This window comes from Mastomys coucha, unplaced genomic scaffold (genome assembly GCF_008632895.1).
Source record: "Mastomys coucha isolate ucsf_1 unplaced genomic scaffold, UCSF_Mcou_1 pScaffold16, whole genome shotgun sequence".
In the NCBI taxonomy this organism is placed as follows: domain Eukaryota; kingdom Metazoa; phylum Chordata; class Mammalia; order Rodentia; family Muridae; genus Mastomys; species Mastomys coucha.
In genome coordinates, this window is record NW_022196898.1 from 71,226,940 (window position 1) to 71,244,936 (window position 17,997).

General features: G+C 39.5%; 1 protein-coding gene across 4 annotated transcripts in view; it reads right to left on the bottom strand.

Moving 5' to 3' along the window:
• The window catches only part of Ndst3 (N-deacetylase and N-sulfotransferase 3), a 163,460-nt gene that overhangs the window by 6,270 nt on the left and 139,193 nt on the right, over positions 1 to 17,997 (bottom strand). For all 4 annotated transcript variants that reach the window (XR_004119821.1, XM_031375364.1, XM_031375362.1 and 1 more), the window contains exons 11-12: positions 16,910 to 17,080; positions 14,777 to 14,886 (exon numbers count right to left, since the gene is read on the bottom strand). Coding sequence is in view for 3 of the 4 variants with exons in the window: in XM_031375364.1 (XP_031231224.1) it covers positions 14,777 to 14,886; positions 16,910 to 17,080 (281 nt within the window). In the remaining variant the exon portion in view is untranslated. The remainder of the gene's footprint in view (positions 1 to 14,776; positions 14,887 to 16,909; positions 17,081 to 17,997) is intronic.

Here is a 17,997-nt window from a genome sequence, read left to right on the forward strand (position 1 = left end):
GAGGGAGGGAGAGAGGGAGGGAGGGAGGGAGGAAGAGAAAGAGAGAGCATAATAAAATAAAGACAATGTTTGTCAAGGTCAAGTTTCTGTGGACTTTATGTTCCCTCAGTATTTTGCTGAGTTCAAGTCTAGGCTTCCTGATTCTATGTTCAAGGCCCCATATTTCACAGGAGTCTCTTTGAATTATTTGTTGTAAGCAAAGCAGTGATTCCCACACTTAGATGTAAGCTGTCACGGTGGAAGGAACAGCAATGGTAACTCCTTCACCGCTGTCATTCAGTGATGTGGCTGCCACGGCTGCTTCTCCACCTGGAGGAACTACAGAGGGTAACATTTCCTTTGGCATTCAGTATACACTACTCAGAAGTCTACTTGCAAGACTTTAACATCATCCTATGATTAATTTTTGAAAATTTAAATGAAAATTATGTTTAATTTATAATAAAATTTAAGTCAAAACATTTAAATTATAATGTTGAAGTACCTAAGAATAAAATTAACAAAAAACAGGTGTAAGATCGCCACCATTGAAAAAATACCAAAGCAGAGAAGGTGCACTGGCTGGTTTGGGGTGTCATCTTGAGACAAGTTAGAGTCATCAGAGAGGAAGGAGTCTCAGTTGAGAAAATGTGTACATAAGATCCAGCTATAGGGTATTTTCTCAATTAGTGGTTGATTGGGGAGGGTCAAATCCTTTGTGGGTGGTACCATCCCTGGGCTGGTGGTCCTCTGTTCTACAAGAAACCAGGCTGAGCAAGCCATGAGAAGTAAGCAAGCCAGTAAGCAGCATTTCTCCATGGCTTCTGCATCAGCTCCTGTCTCAACCCTGTGTGAGTTATTGTCCTGACTTCCTTTGGTGATGAACAAAAATGTGGTATAAGCTGAATAAACCCTTTCTTCTTCAACTTGTTTTTTGGTCATTGCATTTTGTTTCAGCAATAGAAATTCTAACAAAGCAGAGGCCTAACCAAATGGCTGCTCTCCTACATCCACAGAAAAGACTAAATACTTAAAATCAGCTGGCTCCAGCGTTACATACAGATTCATATGATTCCAATTAAATTTTTTTTTTTTTTTTGGTTTTTCGAGACAGGGTTTCTCTGTGTAGCTCTGGCTGTCCTGGAACTCACTTTGTAGACCAGGCTGGCCTCGAACTCAGAAATCCACCTGCCTCTGCCTCCCAAGGGCTGGGATTAAAGGCGTGCGCCACCACCACCCAGCTCCAATTAAAATTTGACTAGACTCTGCTGTTTTTTGTTTTTTTTTGTAGAAATGGAAAATGACTTTGATATATATATATATATACATATATATATATGTATATATATATGTATATATATATATATGAGCTACATGAACTAAAACAGTTTAAGAAGTTTGAAACAAAGAGCCAAGGTGGAGACTTCATACTGTGTAATTTCAATGCCTCCTGAGTGCTGAGCAGTCAGTGCTGCTCACAGTCACAGTGATAGACCAATGGAGGAGGATGAAGGATGCCCTAAGAGACCGATGAGACAAAACAGAGACCTCCACCATACACACAGTGGTGGACAAGTGGAGCAAGATGAAGGATGCACAAAGAGACTTCCACCATACCCCAGTTATGGACCAATAAAGGATGCACAAATAGACCTCAACCACACTCACAGTGATGGGCCAGTGGGACAAAATAAAGAATACATAAAGAGGCCTCTATATCCAAGGTCAATGACTTTAACAAATAGGAAGACTGCAGTTGAATGAAGGGATCAAAGCAAGCTGTACTAGACAAAATGTGGATTTACATGAAGGAGCACTGACAGTTACATCACACTGGTGCAAAATGTAGCATGAAATGGGTCACTGACCAAAACCTTTAAGTTAAAACTGCAACAAAATTCTGGAAGAAAGAATTTTGAACATTTTAATTTCTTTCTTTTGAGAAAGGATCTTTGTATCACAAGTTAGCTTCAAACTTACTAGGTGTCCAGCAATTCTTGACTCTCCTGCTTCTGTCTCTGGAGTGTATGGTGCTTGGGTTACAGGTATGTACTAGGCAGCCCCTGGATCAAGCCCAGGGCTTCCTGAACATTAAGAAAGCAGTCTATCAACTAACCCACATCTTTACCTACATAAGACATCTTCATATCCTTAGGTTAGACAAATATTTTCTAAGCTAAATTATAAAATGATAATTTCATATGTGTTAAAATTACAACTTTGTTTTTCCTGAGGATACTTCAGAAAAGAAATAGAAAACTGGAGGCTAGGGAAAATGTTTGTACAATGTGTATTGGAAAAGGAACATATTTAGAGTATGAAAGATGAGGGGCTGATGGAAAAATGGAGAGGACTTTAGTTTTGGAGTGGGAGGAAAGGCAATATAATTGGAGAGAACAGATAAATAACATTCCTATGTGTGAGAAAAAACATAGAGGTAAATACTTTATGTGGTTACTTAAAATAAATATAACATATGTGTGCATACATTATGTATATATATACATATATGTGTGTGTTGTATACACACATACATAGGTTTTTCCTTCTTGGTTTTTTAAGATAGGGTTTCTCTGTATAGGCCTGGTTGTCCTGGAACTTTGTAGACCAGGTTGGCCTGGAACTCAGAGATCTACCTGTTTCTGCCTTGAGAGTGCTGTTGTAATCATAAAAAGAGAAAGAGCTAATAAGAATATGTTTTAATGGGGTGTGGGGGAAGAAGGTGCCTCAGTGGGCCCTTAGTATAGAATAGAGTTTATTTAGGGCATGGGGAGGGGAGTTAAGAGGGTGGCAGAGGCAGAGAAAGGCAGAGAGAAGGAGAGAGTAGAGATGTAGAGGCTGGCCATGGCCGCATGGGGGTGGGTGGAGGGAATGGGGAGAGAAGGGGGTAGGAGGCAGGAGAGAGGCAAGAGCTTAAGAGAGCAAGAGAAAACAAGAGAGAGAGAGAGGAGGGGCCAAGCAGCCCCTTTTATAGTGGGCCAAGTCTGCTAGGCTGTTAAGCCAGGTAACTGTGGCGGTGGAGTTTAGACAGAATACCAACAAGTGCTTGTATTAAAGGCATGTGTCACCACTGCCTATACATATTTTTAATGGAGTTATGTTACATGGGGTGATGGTGCTCCCCTAATAGCCAGGCAACATCGAACAAAATCCAAGTGCCTCTCATGGGAAACATTCCCTTGAATTGCTGGTTGGGGGAATACAAGACTTTCTCAAAACCAGATGTGCCATTGTCATGGCTGTTAGTGGGGTCACACCCTATTACTATATATATAATATATATTGTATATATATTGCACACATATATTATACATTTTATATACACATGTAATATGTATATAATATATATGATATATATAATATATACACATATAACATATATATGTCTCTGTGTGTGTGTGTGTGTGTAATACAAGATTTTCTCAAAGCAGTATGTGCCATTGTCACTGCTCTTAGTGAGGTCAGACCCTGTTACTGAAGACACTGCCCACTTGAAGGAATCCAGCTGGAACCGTCCTGGAAGCCTCCTCCCTGAGGAGTGGCTCTCATCGCAGTAGAAGGTGCTATGCAAGCTTCCAAGAGAGAGGAGCAAATGGTAGTCTATGAAGCCTATGAATCACAACGATGATGGGCTCCATGGTAGATCCATAGTGGTGCAGTAATGACACTTTTATCTCGAGGGTAACCAGTGACTATCTAATTGGACGTGAAACCCACTCAGTGGGAGGGAATTCATGTCTGGTACTATAAGCCTAGTCAACACACCCTTGGCTAGAGAGCTCACAGATCCTAGAGAAGAACTCACTAATGCCATTTACCTAAACTTATGTAATTTCTAACTGTATTCTAAATAGCTGCATACCCACAGTTAAGTGAAATTTTTATCCTTCATCAAAGAAACTTCTATTTTCAATAGATGGACACTATTACAGAAATCTACCACTGATAAAAACTCAGAGAATAAATGTCCATGGAGTGCCAAAGGCCGGTGACTACATCCGGGACACAACCCATATACCTAAGGCTCAGGGAACATCATGGGGAAGGGGCAGAAAGACAGTAAGAAGACTAGGATGTCTGTTGCTTGAGAGTGTCCCATAGACATGACCGAGAAAATATCCCCATTAACCCTCAACAATATGGTTGCCTGTAGACTTGATAATGACAATACCAGTTGACAGTTGATACACCTACATGGACGGGGAAATCTCACAATGCCCTATCCCCAGATAAAGAGGTACAGCTGGTGACTACTAAGAGAAGGATAATCAGTTTCCTCTTGGGACAAGCTCCCACATAAGTTGTAGAATCTCAATAGACTTATATAGTACAAGCAATGCTAAATGAACTTGGTACATTTTACATGTGTGTGTGTGTATGCGTGTGTGTATGTGTATGCATTCATGCATGTATGTATATATGGGTAACAATAATAATTAAGAGATTATGAATTTGGGGAGCATAGGAGGAGCTTGAGGAAGAAGGAAGGGTAGAAGTGATGTAGCATATATAGTTCTCAAAAAGTACATACTGTTTTAAAAAATTGAGTAAAGTTTTAAAAATGATTTGACCAGAGAATGAGCGTAAATTTTACACAACTTCACTGGTCATCAGAAAAATACAAATTAAACTTAAAAATGAAATAGCACTCATGAATATAAATAATGGAACTTAAAGTCCCAAATGAAGCAATAGTCAAGATGTGACACGAGGAGAATATGATTTACTTGAAGGTATTTACCCAGTAAAAGTAAAGCATGTGTCCATGTAAACATTTGCATTAATGATCACAGTAGCTTTGTTCCTAACAGCAACAACAACAAAAAAGGAAACATCATCCCTGTCCATTGGCTGATGAAAGAAATCCTCCATGACAGAGGTAGACCGATGGTTACAGGTGCAAGAGCATGGGACAATCTTGAAAGTAAAATAAGGGTCACAGATGGCTCAGCAGGTGAAGGCACAAACCTGGGGACCTGAGTTCTGTGCTCAGAGTCCATGTAAAGGTGGAAGGAGAGAACAGACTTCTCAAAGTTGCATTTCTACATGACCTCATGACATATGCACTTACACACATACACTATGTATGCACACAATAACAAATTGGAAAAAAAGAAAAGGGAAAATAGCCTTTCTTTTGAAAGAAAGTTGGTCAGGTATTTTATATGAGGCATCATACAGGGGTTTACTGAAGGAAAAATGTGTGTGTGTGTGTGTGTGAGAGTTTGTAACCAGCACCTAGGGTAGTATGTGTATGTGTAAGTTAGCAGTGTGAGAACAGAGAATGAAGGCAAGCCATTATGTCTGTTCTTCAGGTGGCCCGAGGAATCATCGACTTTGATTGCTTACAAAAAACAATCATGGGGAAAAGATGAAGGTATATGAAGGTCACTGTATGGCTGAGGACATAATATTATTTCAGACTCTAAGTGACAAAGCTTGACATCTATTCAAAAAATCAGTAATGGTATTTCTGCCAAGAATCACATCAGTGCCAGAGTGTCAGTAGGAACATGGAGGAAAAACAGCCTTTCTAAGGTTGGCACGGTAGCCATTTTACACCTGGGTCCCTCCTTCCAAGATACCGGGAAAAGAGCATTTGAATGAAGTGTAACATACTGCTTAGTGTCTGACCTTGTGGCTGCCATAATGGAGTTAAAAATATTCCACCATCATGTCTCCAGAGTCATGTATATGAATGGTTATTAGTAAACTTGAATTAAAGAGTAAAGTTGGAGAGGATAAAAATGCTTGTTAGCTTGTGAAGAAAAACACCTGGGGACATGTAGAAATAATAAAGGCAACTCGGGTTAGGGGAAGAAATATTCTCCAAGGAGAATGACAGTCTTTAACATTTCAGTATTAGTAAAAACACCATTTACCTTTGATTAATGGATGCCAGAGAACATCCAGAGGACACTTAGAAAGTTTGTCTGAAATACCTTCAGCTTGCAATTGCATTTCCATGAGAAATTAAAGCAGATGCATTTTTTTCGAAATTGAAACACTGTAATTTATGTTATGAACACAGGACATGAGCAGAATATATATATACAAACACACATACATACACATACACAAACACACACATATATTTCTTAGCCTTTTCAAGGTTTAATTTAAATGTCATATACTTGCATGTTATTATATGTGCAATGTAATGATAATAAAATTATCACAGCTTTACATTTCTATCACTTCACAAAAACCCCAAACCCAACCATGATCAGATGGTCCCTGATTTCAATCACAATCCTTGATTTCAATCTATTATTTTATTATTATTATTATTATTATTTTATTATTATTATTTTATTATTATTATTATTATTATTGAGACAGGTTCTTGCTATGTAGTCCAGGATAATCTGACACATACAATATAGATGAGGCTGGCCTTAAACTCACAGTAGTCCTCTTGTCTCAGTTTCTAAGGGCTTAAGTTATTGGTGTATGTTATACACCTAAGTCTTAACTTCATCATTTATTGATATTTCCTTTTTTGTCCTGGCATGGATATGTCAAATTAATTCATGTACCAGGTAATAGGCATTTAGATTGTTTCTTGGTTTTATGTATAATGAATAATACTTCTATGAATGTTCAGTTACAAGTTTTTAATTGTCTTGGGCTTTTACTTGTCTTGAGATAGATTCCTACAAGCAAAGCTGAGCTGCTGGTGAGATTGTGTTTAATTTTCTAGAAACTACAAAACTACTTGCCAAAGGGCTTGTGTATTATGCCAGGATACAAGTTTAGAAATTCTCCTCATTCTTGCCAACATCTGGCATTATATTTTGGATTCATGGCCATTTGGCTTATTTCTTGAAGAAGTATAACCATTCTTTTTGGCACTGAGCAGTAGCTCAATGCGATTTTAATTTGTATCTGTATCTGGCTACACATTTATGTGGACAGTGACATTGAAAAACCTCCTGACTACACTCCAAAGCAGGCAAAATCCTTAAGAGTAGTAGAGGAACACAAACTGGACTTGATGAAAATGAAAGCAAGCAAGCAAGCAAACAAGCAAAAAAGCAAGCAATATAGTGAGTCAGGAGGTGAAGGTAGACGAGGGAGAAGTGGGAAGAAGAGAGGTGAATATCATCAAATATGTGACATGAAAGACTCAAAGAATTAGTAAAATACAAAAACTAGTTTTAAGGTTCCACATTAAAAATATAATTTTTTACATTGTATATAATTTATATATATATATATATATATATATGTATATATATATATATATATATATATATATTTGCATTGTGTGCACATGCATGCTATAGCACATATAGTCACCTATGTGGCAGTCAATCATTTTTTTCTACCACGAGGAATCTGGGAATCAAACTCAAGTTGTCAGGCTTTGAGTCAAGGGCTCTACCCACTGAGCAATCTCACTGGCCTAGACCCCAGTCATTACAGTCAGTATTTCTTGTGGAGGTCATTTCCACTAGGAAAGAGACACAGCATTGGTTTTCTCTGATTCAAGCATCTTGTGCTAAAATGGGAAGAGCTCAAAGATGGGAAGTATAGCATTCCAAAGATAGTTTCAATCCTGCCTTCCCCACTCACTTACTGGGGGACTTTTGACTTATTTTTATGTGCTTTGGTTTTTAACATCTTTTAAAAAAGGAACTAATGGGGTACAGATCTAAACAGAGTCCTCAAAAGAGGAAACACAAATAGCTGAAAAACTCTTAAAGAAATGTTCACTGTCCTTAGTTACTAGGAAAATCTAAATCAAAACTTTTGAGATTTCATCTTATACCAATCAGAATGGCCAAGATCAATAAAACAAATAATGTATGTTGGTAGAGATGTGGGGTGAAAGGAACACTGATCCATTGCACGTGGGAATGCAAATTTGTACAGACACTATGGAAATTGATGTGGCAATTTTACAGGATGCTGGGAATAGTGCTACATCAAATCCAGCTACACCACTCTTGGGCATCTACCGAAAGGGCTTCCCCATGCGTCTACAGAGACATTCGCTCAATCCTTTTCATTGCTACCCTATTCACAATAGTAAGAAATTAAAAATACCTTAGATGCTTATCAAAAGATAAATGGATAAAGACAATGGAATATTACTTAGTTGTTAAAAAAAGAAAACAATTACATTCACAGGTGTTGCAGATAGCCCTGGGGCTAATTATAGTTGATGTTAATTCCATTCTCCTGTGAGGGGCTGCAAACAAGGAATGAGTCAGCACTCAAGTAGTTCCTGTAAACCTTCTTCCCACCTTAACTGATAAAATAAAGGCAAGAGCAGGTGATTGGGCAGAGAAGAAGGGGAAGGTGAAGCTGAAGGTTTTGGGAGAGAAAGGCAGAGGACAATGGAAGACAGAGAAGGTGGAAGGAAAGTGGAGGAGAAGCATGAAGCCTGGAGAAACTGCAAGTTATAAGGGGTCTCATAGATGGGGAAGATGGTAGTGTAGTGGTTGATCTGCCCAATCTAGGCATACAGCTTGTATTCATATTAATTGAGTTGCGTTTTCATTGCTGGGGCATATTTGGGTTGGAGATTTACTGCAACACACAGGCAAATAGATGGGGACAGAAAAAAAATCATCCTGGGTGATGTAACCTCCAAAGGCAAATATGGTATGTATTTATTTATATGTAGATGCCAGCTGTTAAGTCTTTGACAAGCAGGCTACAATTCATATAACCACAGAGTTTAGGTATAGAGTTAGAGACTGGATGGGCAGGAAGATCTCCCTCTGAAAGAAATAGATATAGATATAGAGAAGATAGTTATGGCTAGAAAAGGGGGTAGACTGGAATAGGACGATCACACAGGCATGGGGGAGAAAGAAAGGGATAAAGGAGGAAATATGGGAGGGACAGCTAAAACTAGGGGCCATTTAAGGAGTTGTATAGTAAAATACTACAGAAGAAATAGAAATAGAGTCACAAAAAATGGGGGAGACAAAAATTCCAATTACACATCTCTTATCACCAAATGGAACTTCTATGGGTTACATTTATTCAAGTTATTGGCCAAAGAGGCCCCATGGAAACCTCCAGTTAACCGAGACAATGGTCAAAGCTATTGGATGCTCTTCATAAAATGATAGTAAGGCTCTATTACCGAAGAAAACACCTACACAACTCACTGCAGAGAAGTTGAGCTGGTGCCTACCAAGAGCCTTCATCCCTACTGGCTACTGTTCAGGGTTCTGGAAGTTACTCTGCATGTCACTAGAGGAGAAAGATAAACACCAGCCCAGCTATAAACCCTCCTATCTACAATGGTGAACTGACTGCAAGATACACTGATACAATTGTGGAACAAAAGTCGTGGGAGTAACCAACCACCACCTAATTAGACTTAAGGACCTTTCCATGGAGATGGAGCAAATGCCTATCACTTCTTGCATGGCCAAGAACTTGAGAGTAGAGAGGCTGGAGACCTAGTGGAAAAATCAAACACTACTCTTCTGCTAGAGGAATGTGGCAATAAAATGACTCCTAATAATATTCTCCTAGATCAATGTCTTGGTCAGCCATCATTAGAGAAGCTTCCTTCTGCAACAGATGGGAACAAATGCAGACACTCACAACTGAAAAAAATGAAGAGAGTGAGAGACCTTGGGAGAGGCACCAAGGGAAGAAGTCCTTCCAGACACAAGAGGACTGAGGTATATATCAACTGACAGAGACTACAGCCGCATGCACAGGACATGTAAAGGTCTTAGTCAGATGGAGTCTAAATGCTGAGAGGGGAAGAGGACACAAGGCCACACCTGTAAGCTGCCATCTCCAGTTGACAACTGCTCACAAAGGAAAAAATTGTTTTCTCCCATGAAGCCCCAAGGGGTATTCAAAACACACTTAAGGGCAGACCTCTGATCAACACAAGAAGGAACTCAATGGTACTTTTTGAGTTTGTTTCATAATACTTTGTCTTGGAATTAAAAAAAAAAAGGCATAACCTGCATGTCTTTTGCTTGATATTATGGCTTCTGATTTTGTATCTTTGTTTGTATGTTAGGTTCTCTGGGTCTATCTCTGTTTCTTGTGCTTATCTCTTTTTCCTTCTGTTCATTTGCTTACTTTGTCCTCTTTGGGCTTGTTTTTATTTTCTATTATTATCATAATATTTATTTTTTATTTTTAGACACCTGTTTTTTAATAAGAGAGAAGAGGAAAGGGTGTGTGTTTAGGTGGGTGGGACACTGGACAGGAACTGGGAGGAGTTAGGGAAAGGAAAACTCTAACCTGAATATATTAGATGAAAAGAAGTCTATTTTCGTTTTGTTTTGTTTTGTTTTGTTTTTCGAAACAGGGTTTCTCTGTGTAGCCCTGGCTGTCCTGGAACTCACTCTGTAGACCAGGCTGGCCTCGAACTCAGAAATTCCACCTGCCTCTGCCTTCCAAGTGCTGGGATTAAAGGCATGTGCCACTACCGCCTGGCAGAAGTCTATTTTCAATAAGAAGAGATAGGAACTAACAACACCAATAACACAGTGTTCTTGTGACAATCACATAGTGCTCTTGTGGGGCTATATATAAATGTGTCTACATATAAGGTACCCAGTAAATAATTGTGTGTTTGTATAGTATATATGCATTTAGGAATGTATCCTAACCAATCAGAGTAGGCGTTCTGTTTTCTTGCCAGCACTTAGCATGTTCCAGATGCTCTCATGTAGATATCCAGAAAACTAACAGATGATAGCTCTTATCACAACTACTTTTTGGTAGTTTTAACATGGCAGATTTTACTTACATTTATCAGCAGTGATTTGGGAAGGACTTCCTGGCCATTATTAACTTGACTGTAATTGAAATGATACAAGGAGATTTTCCAAATTGTCAAGAGGGTTCAAAATTCCCTTGTGACTTACCCAAGCTTTAACCAGGAAACACATCAAAATAAAAGATAAACATAGACTATGTCAGTCCCTGGGTTTCACGTTGTCAGTGCCTGCTACTGACATTTTCAAAGTGCATTGTATTAAGTATTCATTCAACACAATCTGGTTTCATTAATCTGAACAAGTATGCCCCTGACAAGAGATGAGCTGCAGGGTTAGCATTTTGAAACATCTGCTGACCACTGATAATTCTGAATGGATATATAGTAAATTAAAAGTTCATATGTTTGATTTTGGTTTACATGAATTAGCATAATCTATGTCAGGCATTGTTTTTCTTCCTTTCTCTGAAATGAGTAGTCAGTTTCTTACGCTATTAACCTCTTATTAACCTCTCAGAGGCTGGGGTTAAGCTCATGCTGAACAGCTGTACAGTGGCAGTCTGATTGGATAATTCCTATTTACATTGTTTTAGGTTTGTGCTGTTTGTTTCAAACCCACTGAGACAATCAGATGAAACAAGACCATAGCAACAAGAAAAAACCAAATGTTCAGTGTCATTAGAAACCTACCATGACAGAAGAAAGTCACTTAAAATATCATATATTATCTGGTGGTTCTGTGTGAAATTTAGAATTCTGGGACATTTTCTTCAGCCATTGTGACCATGATTATTGAGTTGTTATTTTTTTTTTTTGTTATTATTGTGGTGGTTCTTTTTGAAAAGTACCTTTGATATATGAGTAAACTCTGTTGAGAACAATCAGCATAAAGACCACTTAGCATATTCCTGCACATCAAGATTGTATAGTATATCCACAAGAAGTCACCTAGAAATGCTAAGTGTTGGAATGGTCCAATGATAACTTATTTCTTTTCTTTTCTTTTGTCTTTTTGTACCAAAACCAGATAGCCTTCACTATCATTAGTAGTCAAAAACTAAGCAATGCTAAAGTATGCACAGGGAAGTCTGTTGGCAGTTGTGTCAATGGTATTTCTGAAATGCATTTCTTCTCACAGACAGGCCATATTTCCAAAGCACTGAGAAACACCCATTGTGTCCTAGAGACTCTGAAGGGAGGAAGGGATTGTTAGAACAGGATCCAGATAAACAACCTAAGAGGGCACTGGGTGAGGACGGAGCATTTCAAGGCCAGGAAATAAGATGTATTATCCAAATATCCTACAACAAGTGCACAGCAGGTTTTTAAGAGGTGTGTCAGCCAATCAATGACTGACAAGAAAAAGTGGAAAGAGACACCCTGGAAGTTCATTATCTATGTCAGCAAGGCGACAGCAAGGGCAGCCCTCCTGGACCCGAAACTGCCTTCGCAGATTACAGCTATCTTACCCTGCTACTTGCTGGACCAGGTAAGAGAATCACATAATGGGTAATTTTAGCTAGCTACATTCCAGGTGCACAGCGACCCACAGTTCTTTGTATATAGTATGTTTCTTTGATTGTCCGTCTCTCAAGTTCACATTGCCTTTTCCAGCAGCGGAGATGAATAAAAAAGCTTTCTGCTGAGCAGGATGCAGAGAGGACAAACACACAGCATGCGGGTCAAGGACCACTCTACAAGGAAAAGGAATTATGTCTTTATAGACTACTTCACTTCTTTTTTTTCTGAAACACAATGCCTTGCCAGATACCCTCTAAAAAAGACACAAAGATAAGCCAACTGGAAATAGAAAATCGTTTAGAAAAGAAAAGCTTTCTTTTCAAAGAGATACTTAAAGCAGAAAGCAGAAAGTGGACTTGAATTTCTAACTGCAAACTAAAAGCACTCAGCTTTCTTTAAGGTTAAGTTGAATGTTAAATACTTAAAGCTAGTGTCTATCAATTGTTGAACTAAAAGTCCACAAAACTGGCCATACTAGAAGTATAGAAACCTGGCCCAGCAGGTGAATGGTAACAGTGAGTAAGAGAGTCCTGGGAAGAAAGCTCAAAACTTCAGAGTTATTGTATCCTTTGGCTTCTAAACCAGAATGTCTAACACATCTCCACATATGGTTGGTGTACTACATATGCAGGGTTGATGTCTTTCTGCCAACTCTTTATTGCAAGGGGTGCTTGAAAGAAAGAAGACACTTTTTCCTCAGTTTTAAAATTGTCATGGAATAGAGTGTAACAGCAGATGCCAACTCAAATCTTTTGTGGAACTGAGTTTTATCCTGGAGGAGTTGGGCAAGGGATGAAATGACCAAAGAAATTGATGATGACAATGATAGTGATATTAAGTGTGGAGAAAAAGAAAAAAGCCATGTAGTTGGAAGAGGGATGCTGATGTTGGGTGCATATGGATGGAGTTAGGGGAGGAGAGGGGAGATGAAAATGATTAAAATATGTTGCATGGAATTATTAAATTAATGAAATATATTAGTAATATTTATTATACAATAAACATTAAGAATACTTATGCTTTAAGCAAAGCACAGTAGAGGTGTTTCATAATATAGTCTTTTTAAGTTTCCTTAAGACTTTACTCAATTAATCTTAGAATTAAAGAAATATATAGTGAGAATACGGTTTGTATTCAGTCCCTCTCAGCGCCTCTGCCAAGTTGCTCAGTTGAGATGGGAGCAAGCAGAGCTCCCGTGACAGACAGCAGAGGAGAACGAGGTGATGTAAGGAAGACTGAGGGTACAAACATGAAGGTATAGACACTGTGTTAGAGCTGACACTTCCTTCAAATTCTACTGCTCAGGGCTGGAGAGATGGCTCAGCGGTTAAGAGTACTGACTGCTCTTCCAAAAATCCTGAGTTCAATTCCCAGCAACCACATGGTGGCTCACAACCATCTGGAATGGGATTCTATGCCCTCTTCTGGTGCTTCTGAAGAGAGCAACAGTGTACTCAAACACTAAACAAACAAACAGACAAATAAATAAAAAAAGGAAAAAAAATTCTTCTGCTTAGCTTTCCTCACTTGAGTCTCAGTTTCCAGTCATTCACTTGGGAAAACCAGTGAAAACTAGCAAACAAACAAACCCCCAACAAACCAAACCACCTGCCCAACCAACCGAACCAAACCCAAACCAAACCAGTGCTGTTAACTGGTGAAGGGAAGGTGGCAGGGTCAGATTCACAGTGGGTAAAGGCAAGGAAGACACAAAGCATGTTTAGGCTTATCAAAGCACCCTCTCCTCCTACCCGGTCAACCACTGGGCTCTTTCTGCTATGTGACATTGTTTCTGAAAGCCACTGAAAGGTCAATCCCAGTGTCACCTGCTACATGGGTTCTGCTCTTACTGACTGTCTTAGGGTTACTGTCACTGTAATGAAACACCATGACCAAAGCAACTTGGGAGAGGCAAGGGTTTATTTAGCTTATGCTTCAGCACCATAGTCCCTCATCTTAGTAAGGCAGGATAGAAACTTAGTCAAGCAGGGCTTGGAACCTAGAGGCTGGAGCTGATGCAGAGGCCATACAGGGATGCTGCTTACTGGCTTGCTCCTCATGGCTTGCTCAGCCTACTTTTGTGTAGAACCTAGGACCAGCAGCCCAAGAATAGTATCACCCACAGTGGGCTGGGCCCTCCAGCATCAATCACTAATTAAGAAAATGCCTTACAGTTGTATTTTTATAGAGGCATTTTCTCGGTTGAGGTTCCCTCCTTTCAGATAACTCTAGCTTGTGTCAAGTTGACGTGAAACTAGCCAGGGCAGCTACTTATTTCAAGCAGCTTCTTCTAAGGTTCTTTGCTAGTTTAATGAGCCACAACTATTTTTTTTCTCCATGTTCATTCTAGGGGAAATTTTTGCCAAGTTAGGAATCAAGAATATCGAGGACATTTCTTTGTCACACTTTCTAAATGTTCTTTCTCAATTGGAAAATGTCAACCTAGAAAATAGTCAACATTCAAAGAAACCACTAATCAGAGAATCATATCATCCAACAACAATTTCTTTACAATGAGTTCCTTGCTGAAACTTCAGTAAATTAGTTAGAATATGAACTTACGTTAAAGCTTCGGAGTAATTATAATGAGGTGAGACTCCTAGAAACTTCTGGACTTCATCCATCACTGTGGCAGGGGCAGTTCTTAGCTGCTGCCCGTCGATGATTAGCAACTAAGTTACCAAAGTAATAATAGGAAAAAAAGAGATATGGATGTTGAAAACCACATGTGTCAACTGTATAACGACAAATTTCTGTACTCTACAATTGTTGTGCACTGTCGTTGGGGATCTGCATACATTGTTGGGAGGTGCCAAGAGTAATTTTCATTAGTGAATTGGGAATAAGTCAAGCTAATTAAGCATTCCAATATTACATGAAAAATCAGGGAAATGATATGAAAGATACAATAGTAATGGGGATAAAGCATGCTTAGGAGTGTGACCGTGAGATCCCAACTCAAGGGTTGAGTCGCTCATGCTGGGACAGAAGACTACTGCAGAACAAAGCTGCCAATTAAGTCAGAGTGCTGGTTCCTGACTCAAATCCCAGCACTCAGGAGACCAGGTCAGGAGGACTGTGAACTTGAGACCAGGAGGAGTGTGAGACCTTATGTCTGAAAAGCAACTCCCCTCCCCCCATTGCTGTGACTCCACCTCCTGAAGAGAAGGTTTATAATAAGCTTAGGAGACAGAGAACCTATCATTCCCCAATTCCACTCAAGATCATTTAAGAAATCCTTTGATTACCATATGGAAGAAGGCATGATTCCCAGAGACACGAATATGGGCAGAATGTTGCTCAAGAAATGAATGTCACTGGGTAGTGTCAGCATACACTGGGTAGTCCCAGCACTCAGGAGGCAGAGAGAGGCAGGTGGATCTGAGTTTGAGCCTAGCTTTATCTATAGAGTGAGTTCTAGGATGTCCAGGGCTACACAGAAAAACCCTGTCTCAAACAACCAAACAAGACAAGAACAAGAAATGGAAGGGGCTGAAGAGGTGACTCAGTGGTTAAGAATACATAATACTCTCACAGAGGAGCGGGGGGGTCAGTTCCCAGAACCCACATAAGGTAGTTTGCAGCCTCCTGTAACTCTAGTTCCTTGTGATCTGATGCTGTCTTCTGACCTCTGAAGGAACCCACAAACATGCAATGCACATCTGCATGGACCCATACATAAAAATAAATTAATAATAATAATAATAGCAACAATAATAATAATAATAATAATAATGAAACTAATAGGGGCCGCATATGTAATTCCAACTTGGGAGACTGGAGCAGAGGACTTCTGTGGGCTTGGGGTCAGTCTGTGCTGTAGAGTGAGACCCTGCCTCAAGAAAACAAAACAAACAATAACAACAAACCCAAAACCAAGAGAAGCCATGGGAAAGAATTCGTTTCTCTGGTGTGTGGTGATGGATAACCCAGCATGATGAAACGACAGTAGGCCATGATGGTAGTCACAGACCTTGTCACACAACTTTGTCAAAGCCCCCTTTCTGGACGTTCAATAATAACTAACTATTTCTTGGATGGACTGCTGCATCTAACATGAAGCTAGTCTGCTTTCATATGGAGTTAATGAAAATGAGCTGAGTTTTAGGTTTTATGTAACTGTTGTATGTTTAATTAGCCATAAGTTGTCACAGCTATCATATTGTACACATTGTTTCAGAGTCACAGGACTGACTTCTGGTGTCATGGGGGCTGCTTATGCCATCCAGAGTAGGGAGTAAGTGTTTGTAGAAGCTGATGCCAAGCGAAAGAGACAAAGCAAGGGATGAGAGGAACGAGACACATGAAGACTTCAGCAAGGTGTTTCAGAAGGGAGATCATGGTACTCATACAACAAAATACTATCTGTCTGGTCTGGAGAAGACATCCCCTCTCATTGGGCTTCATTCATATCAGAACAGGACTTAGCAAGCCAATGCTTTTCAAATCTCATGCAGCCAGGGAGAGTATACTAATGCCAAGAAGTTGGTCAGGGAGAATTAGCCTGAGATACTCTTAGAAAATTAAACCCTTTTGGTTTTCAACATGTGCTTAATTTTTCTCTGCCAGTATCGTTATTTGAAACTACAGGATAAAACCCAGCAATGTTAGTGAGTGAACATTTCTGCTGTGTTTGAGGCAAAGCCATCCACTTAATGAGGTAATTACATGCTGGAGGTCCCCATTGCTTCATACCTGAAATGGAGGGAAATAAACAAGCCATCTCTCGATGTGGCTGGCATACCATCCAGGGACCAGGCATCTCTTCTGCAGGGTTCGGAGTTCCCAGGGTGCATTGGGTCCAGCAGAGATCACTTCATAGAAGCTAAATTTCAGAGCTGTGGGGTCTTCATGGGACCGCTGATGCTACCACCAAAAGACAGAGAATTAAACTAACTTCAACTCTAGGCATAAATAATTAAAATCCTATCTTTTGACAAGTCTGAATGCTAATGAAATAACGGCATACTACTGGACAGTTATTTGTTATAAATTAATAAAAGATGAAACTGTGCTTGGAGCATCAAAGTTTAAAGTTAATACTTTGGTGAGATTGTACATTTTGGGAACTTAGGTCGTAGAGGCTGAATTATATTTTTGAGTTTTTCCCCAGTTAATACATTTTGTTCTGAAAGTAAACTTTCAAAACCCTCATTAGAGGTAATGTTTCTTTGCTAGCCGATAATCGAACACCCATCATGCTCAGCGACATTCTATACCAGCACTCCTGCTAATCTTAGTCTTAAGGTAGGTTTTTGATTAGAAGATCCTATTGGCTACTTTAAATGGAGAAACTACTGCAAACTCTGGCATGTCCATTATGTGAGATTTACAGACTTTACCACACATTACTGAGCATCTAAAAGCCAAGGTTATTTTAGCTAATGGCAACCTTTGTGTAGAACCAGAATGAGAAAATGCAGAAAGCAGCAATTGAAATATGAAAATGTTTCCTAATGGCTCTGTCTCTGGTCCATGGGCTCAAGGACAATCACCTTTTCTTCAAATTGATCACTAAGCACTCAGGCACAGTTGCCAGTCTGTGGCTGTTCACCACATCGAGTTGAAGAGCACATTTGTGGCAACTGGAATTTCAGTTATTGCATGGTATTCTCTGCCGGCCTCTGCTTACCCACTGTGGACTGATTCGTTTGCAATATTTATGATGTTTCCTCAGTTGAAAGCCTTGGATTCTCTCCCTCTCTGTCTTTCTGCCTCTCTGTTTCTGTCTCTCTGTCTCTATCTCTGCCTCTCCTTCCTTCCATCCCTCTTCCTCCTCCTCC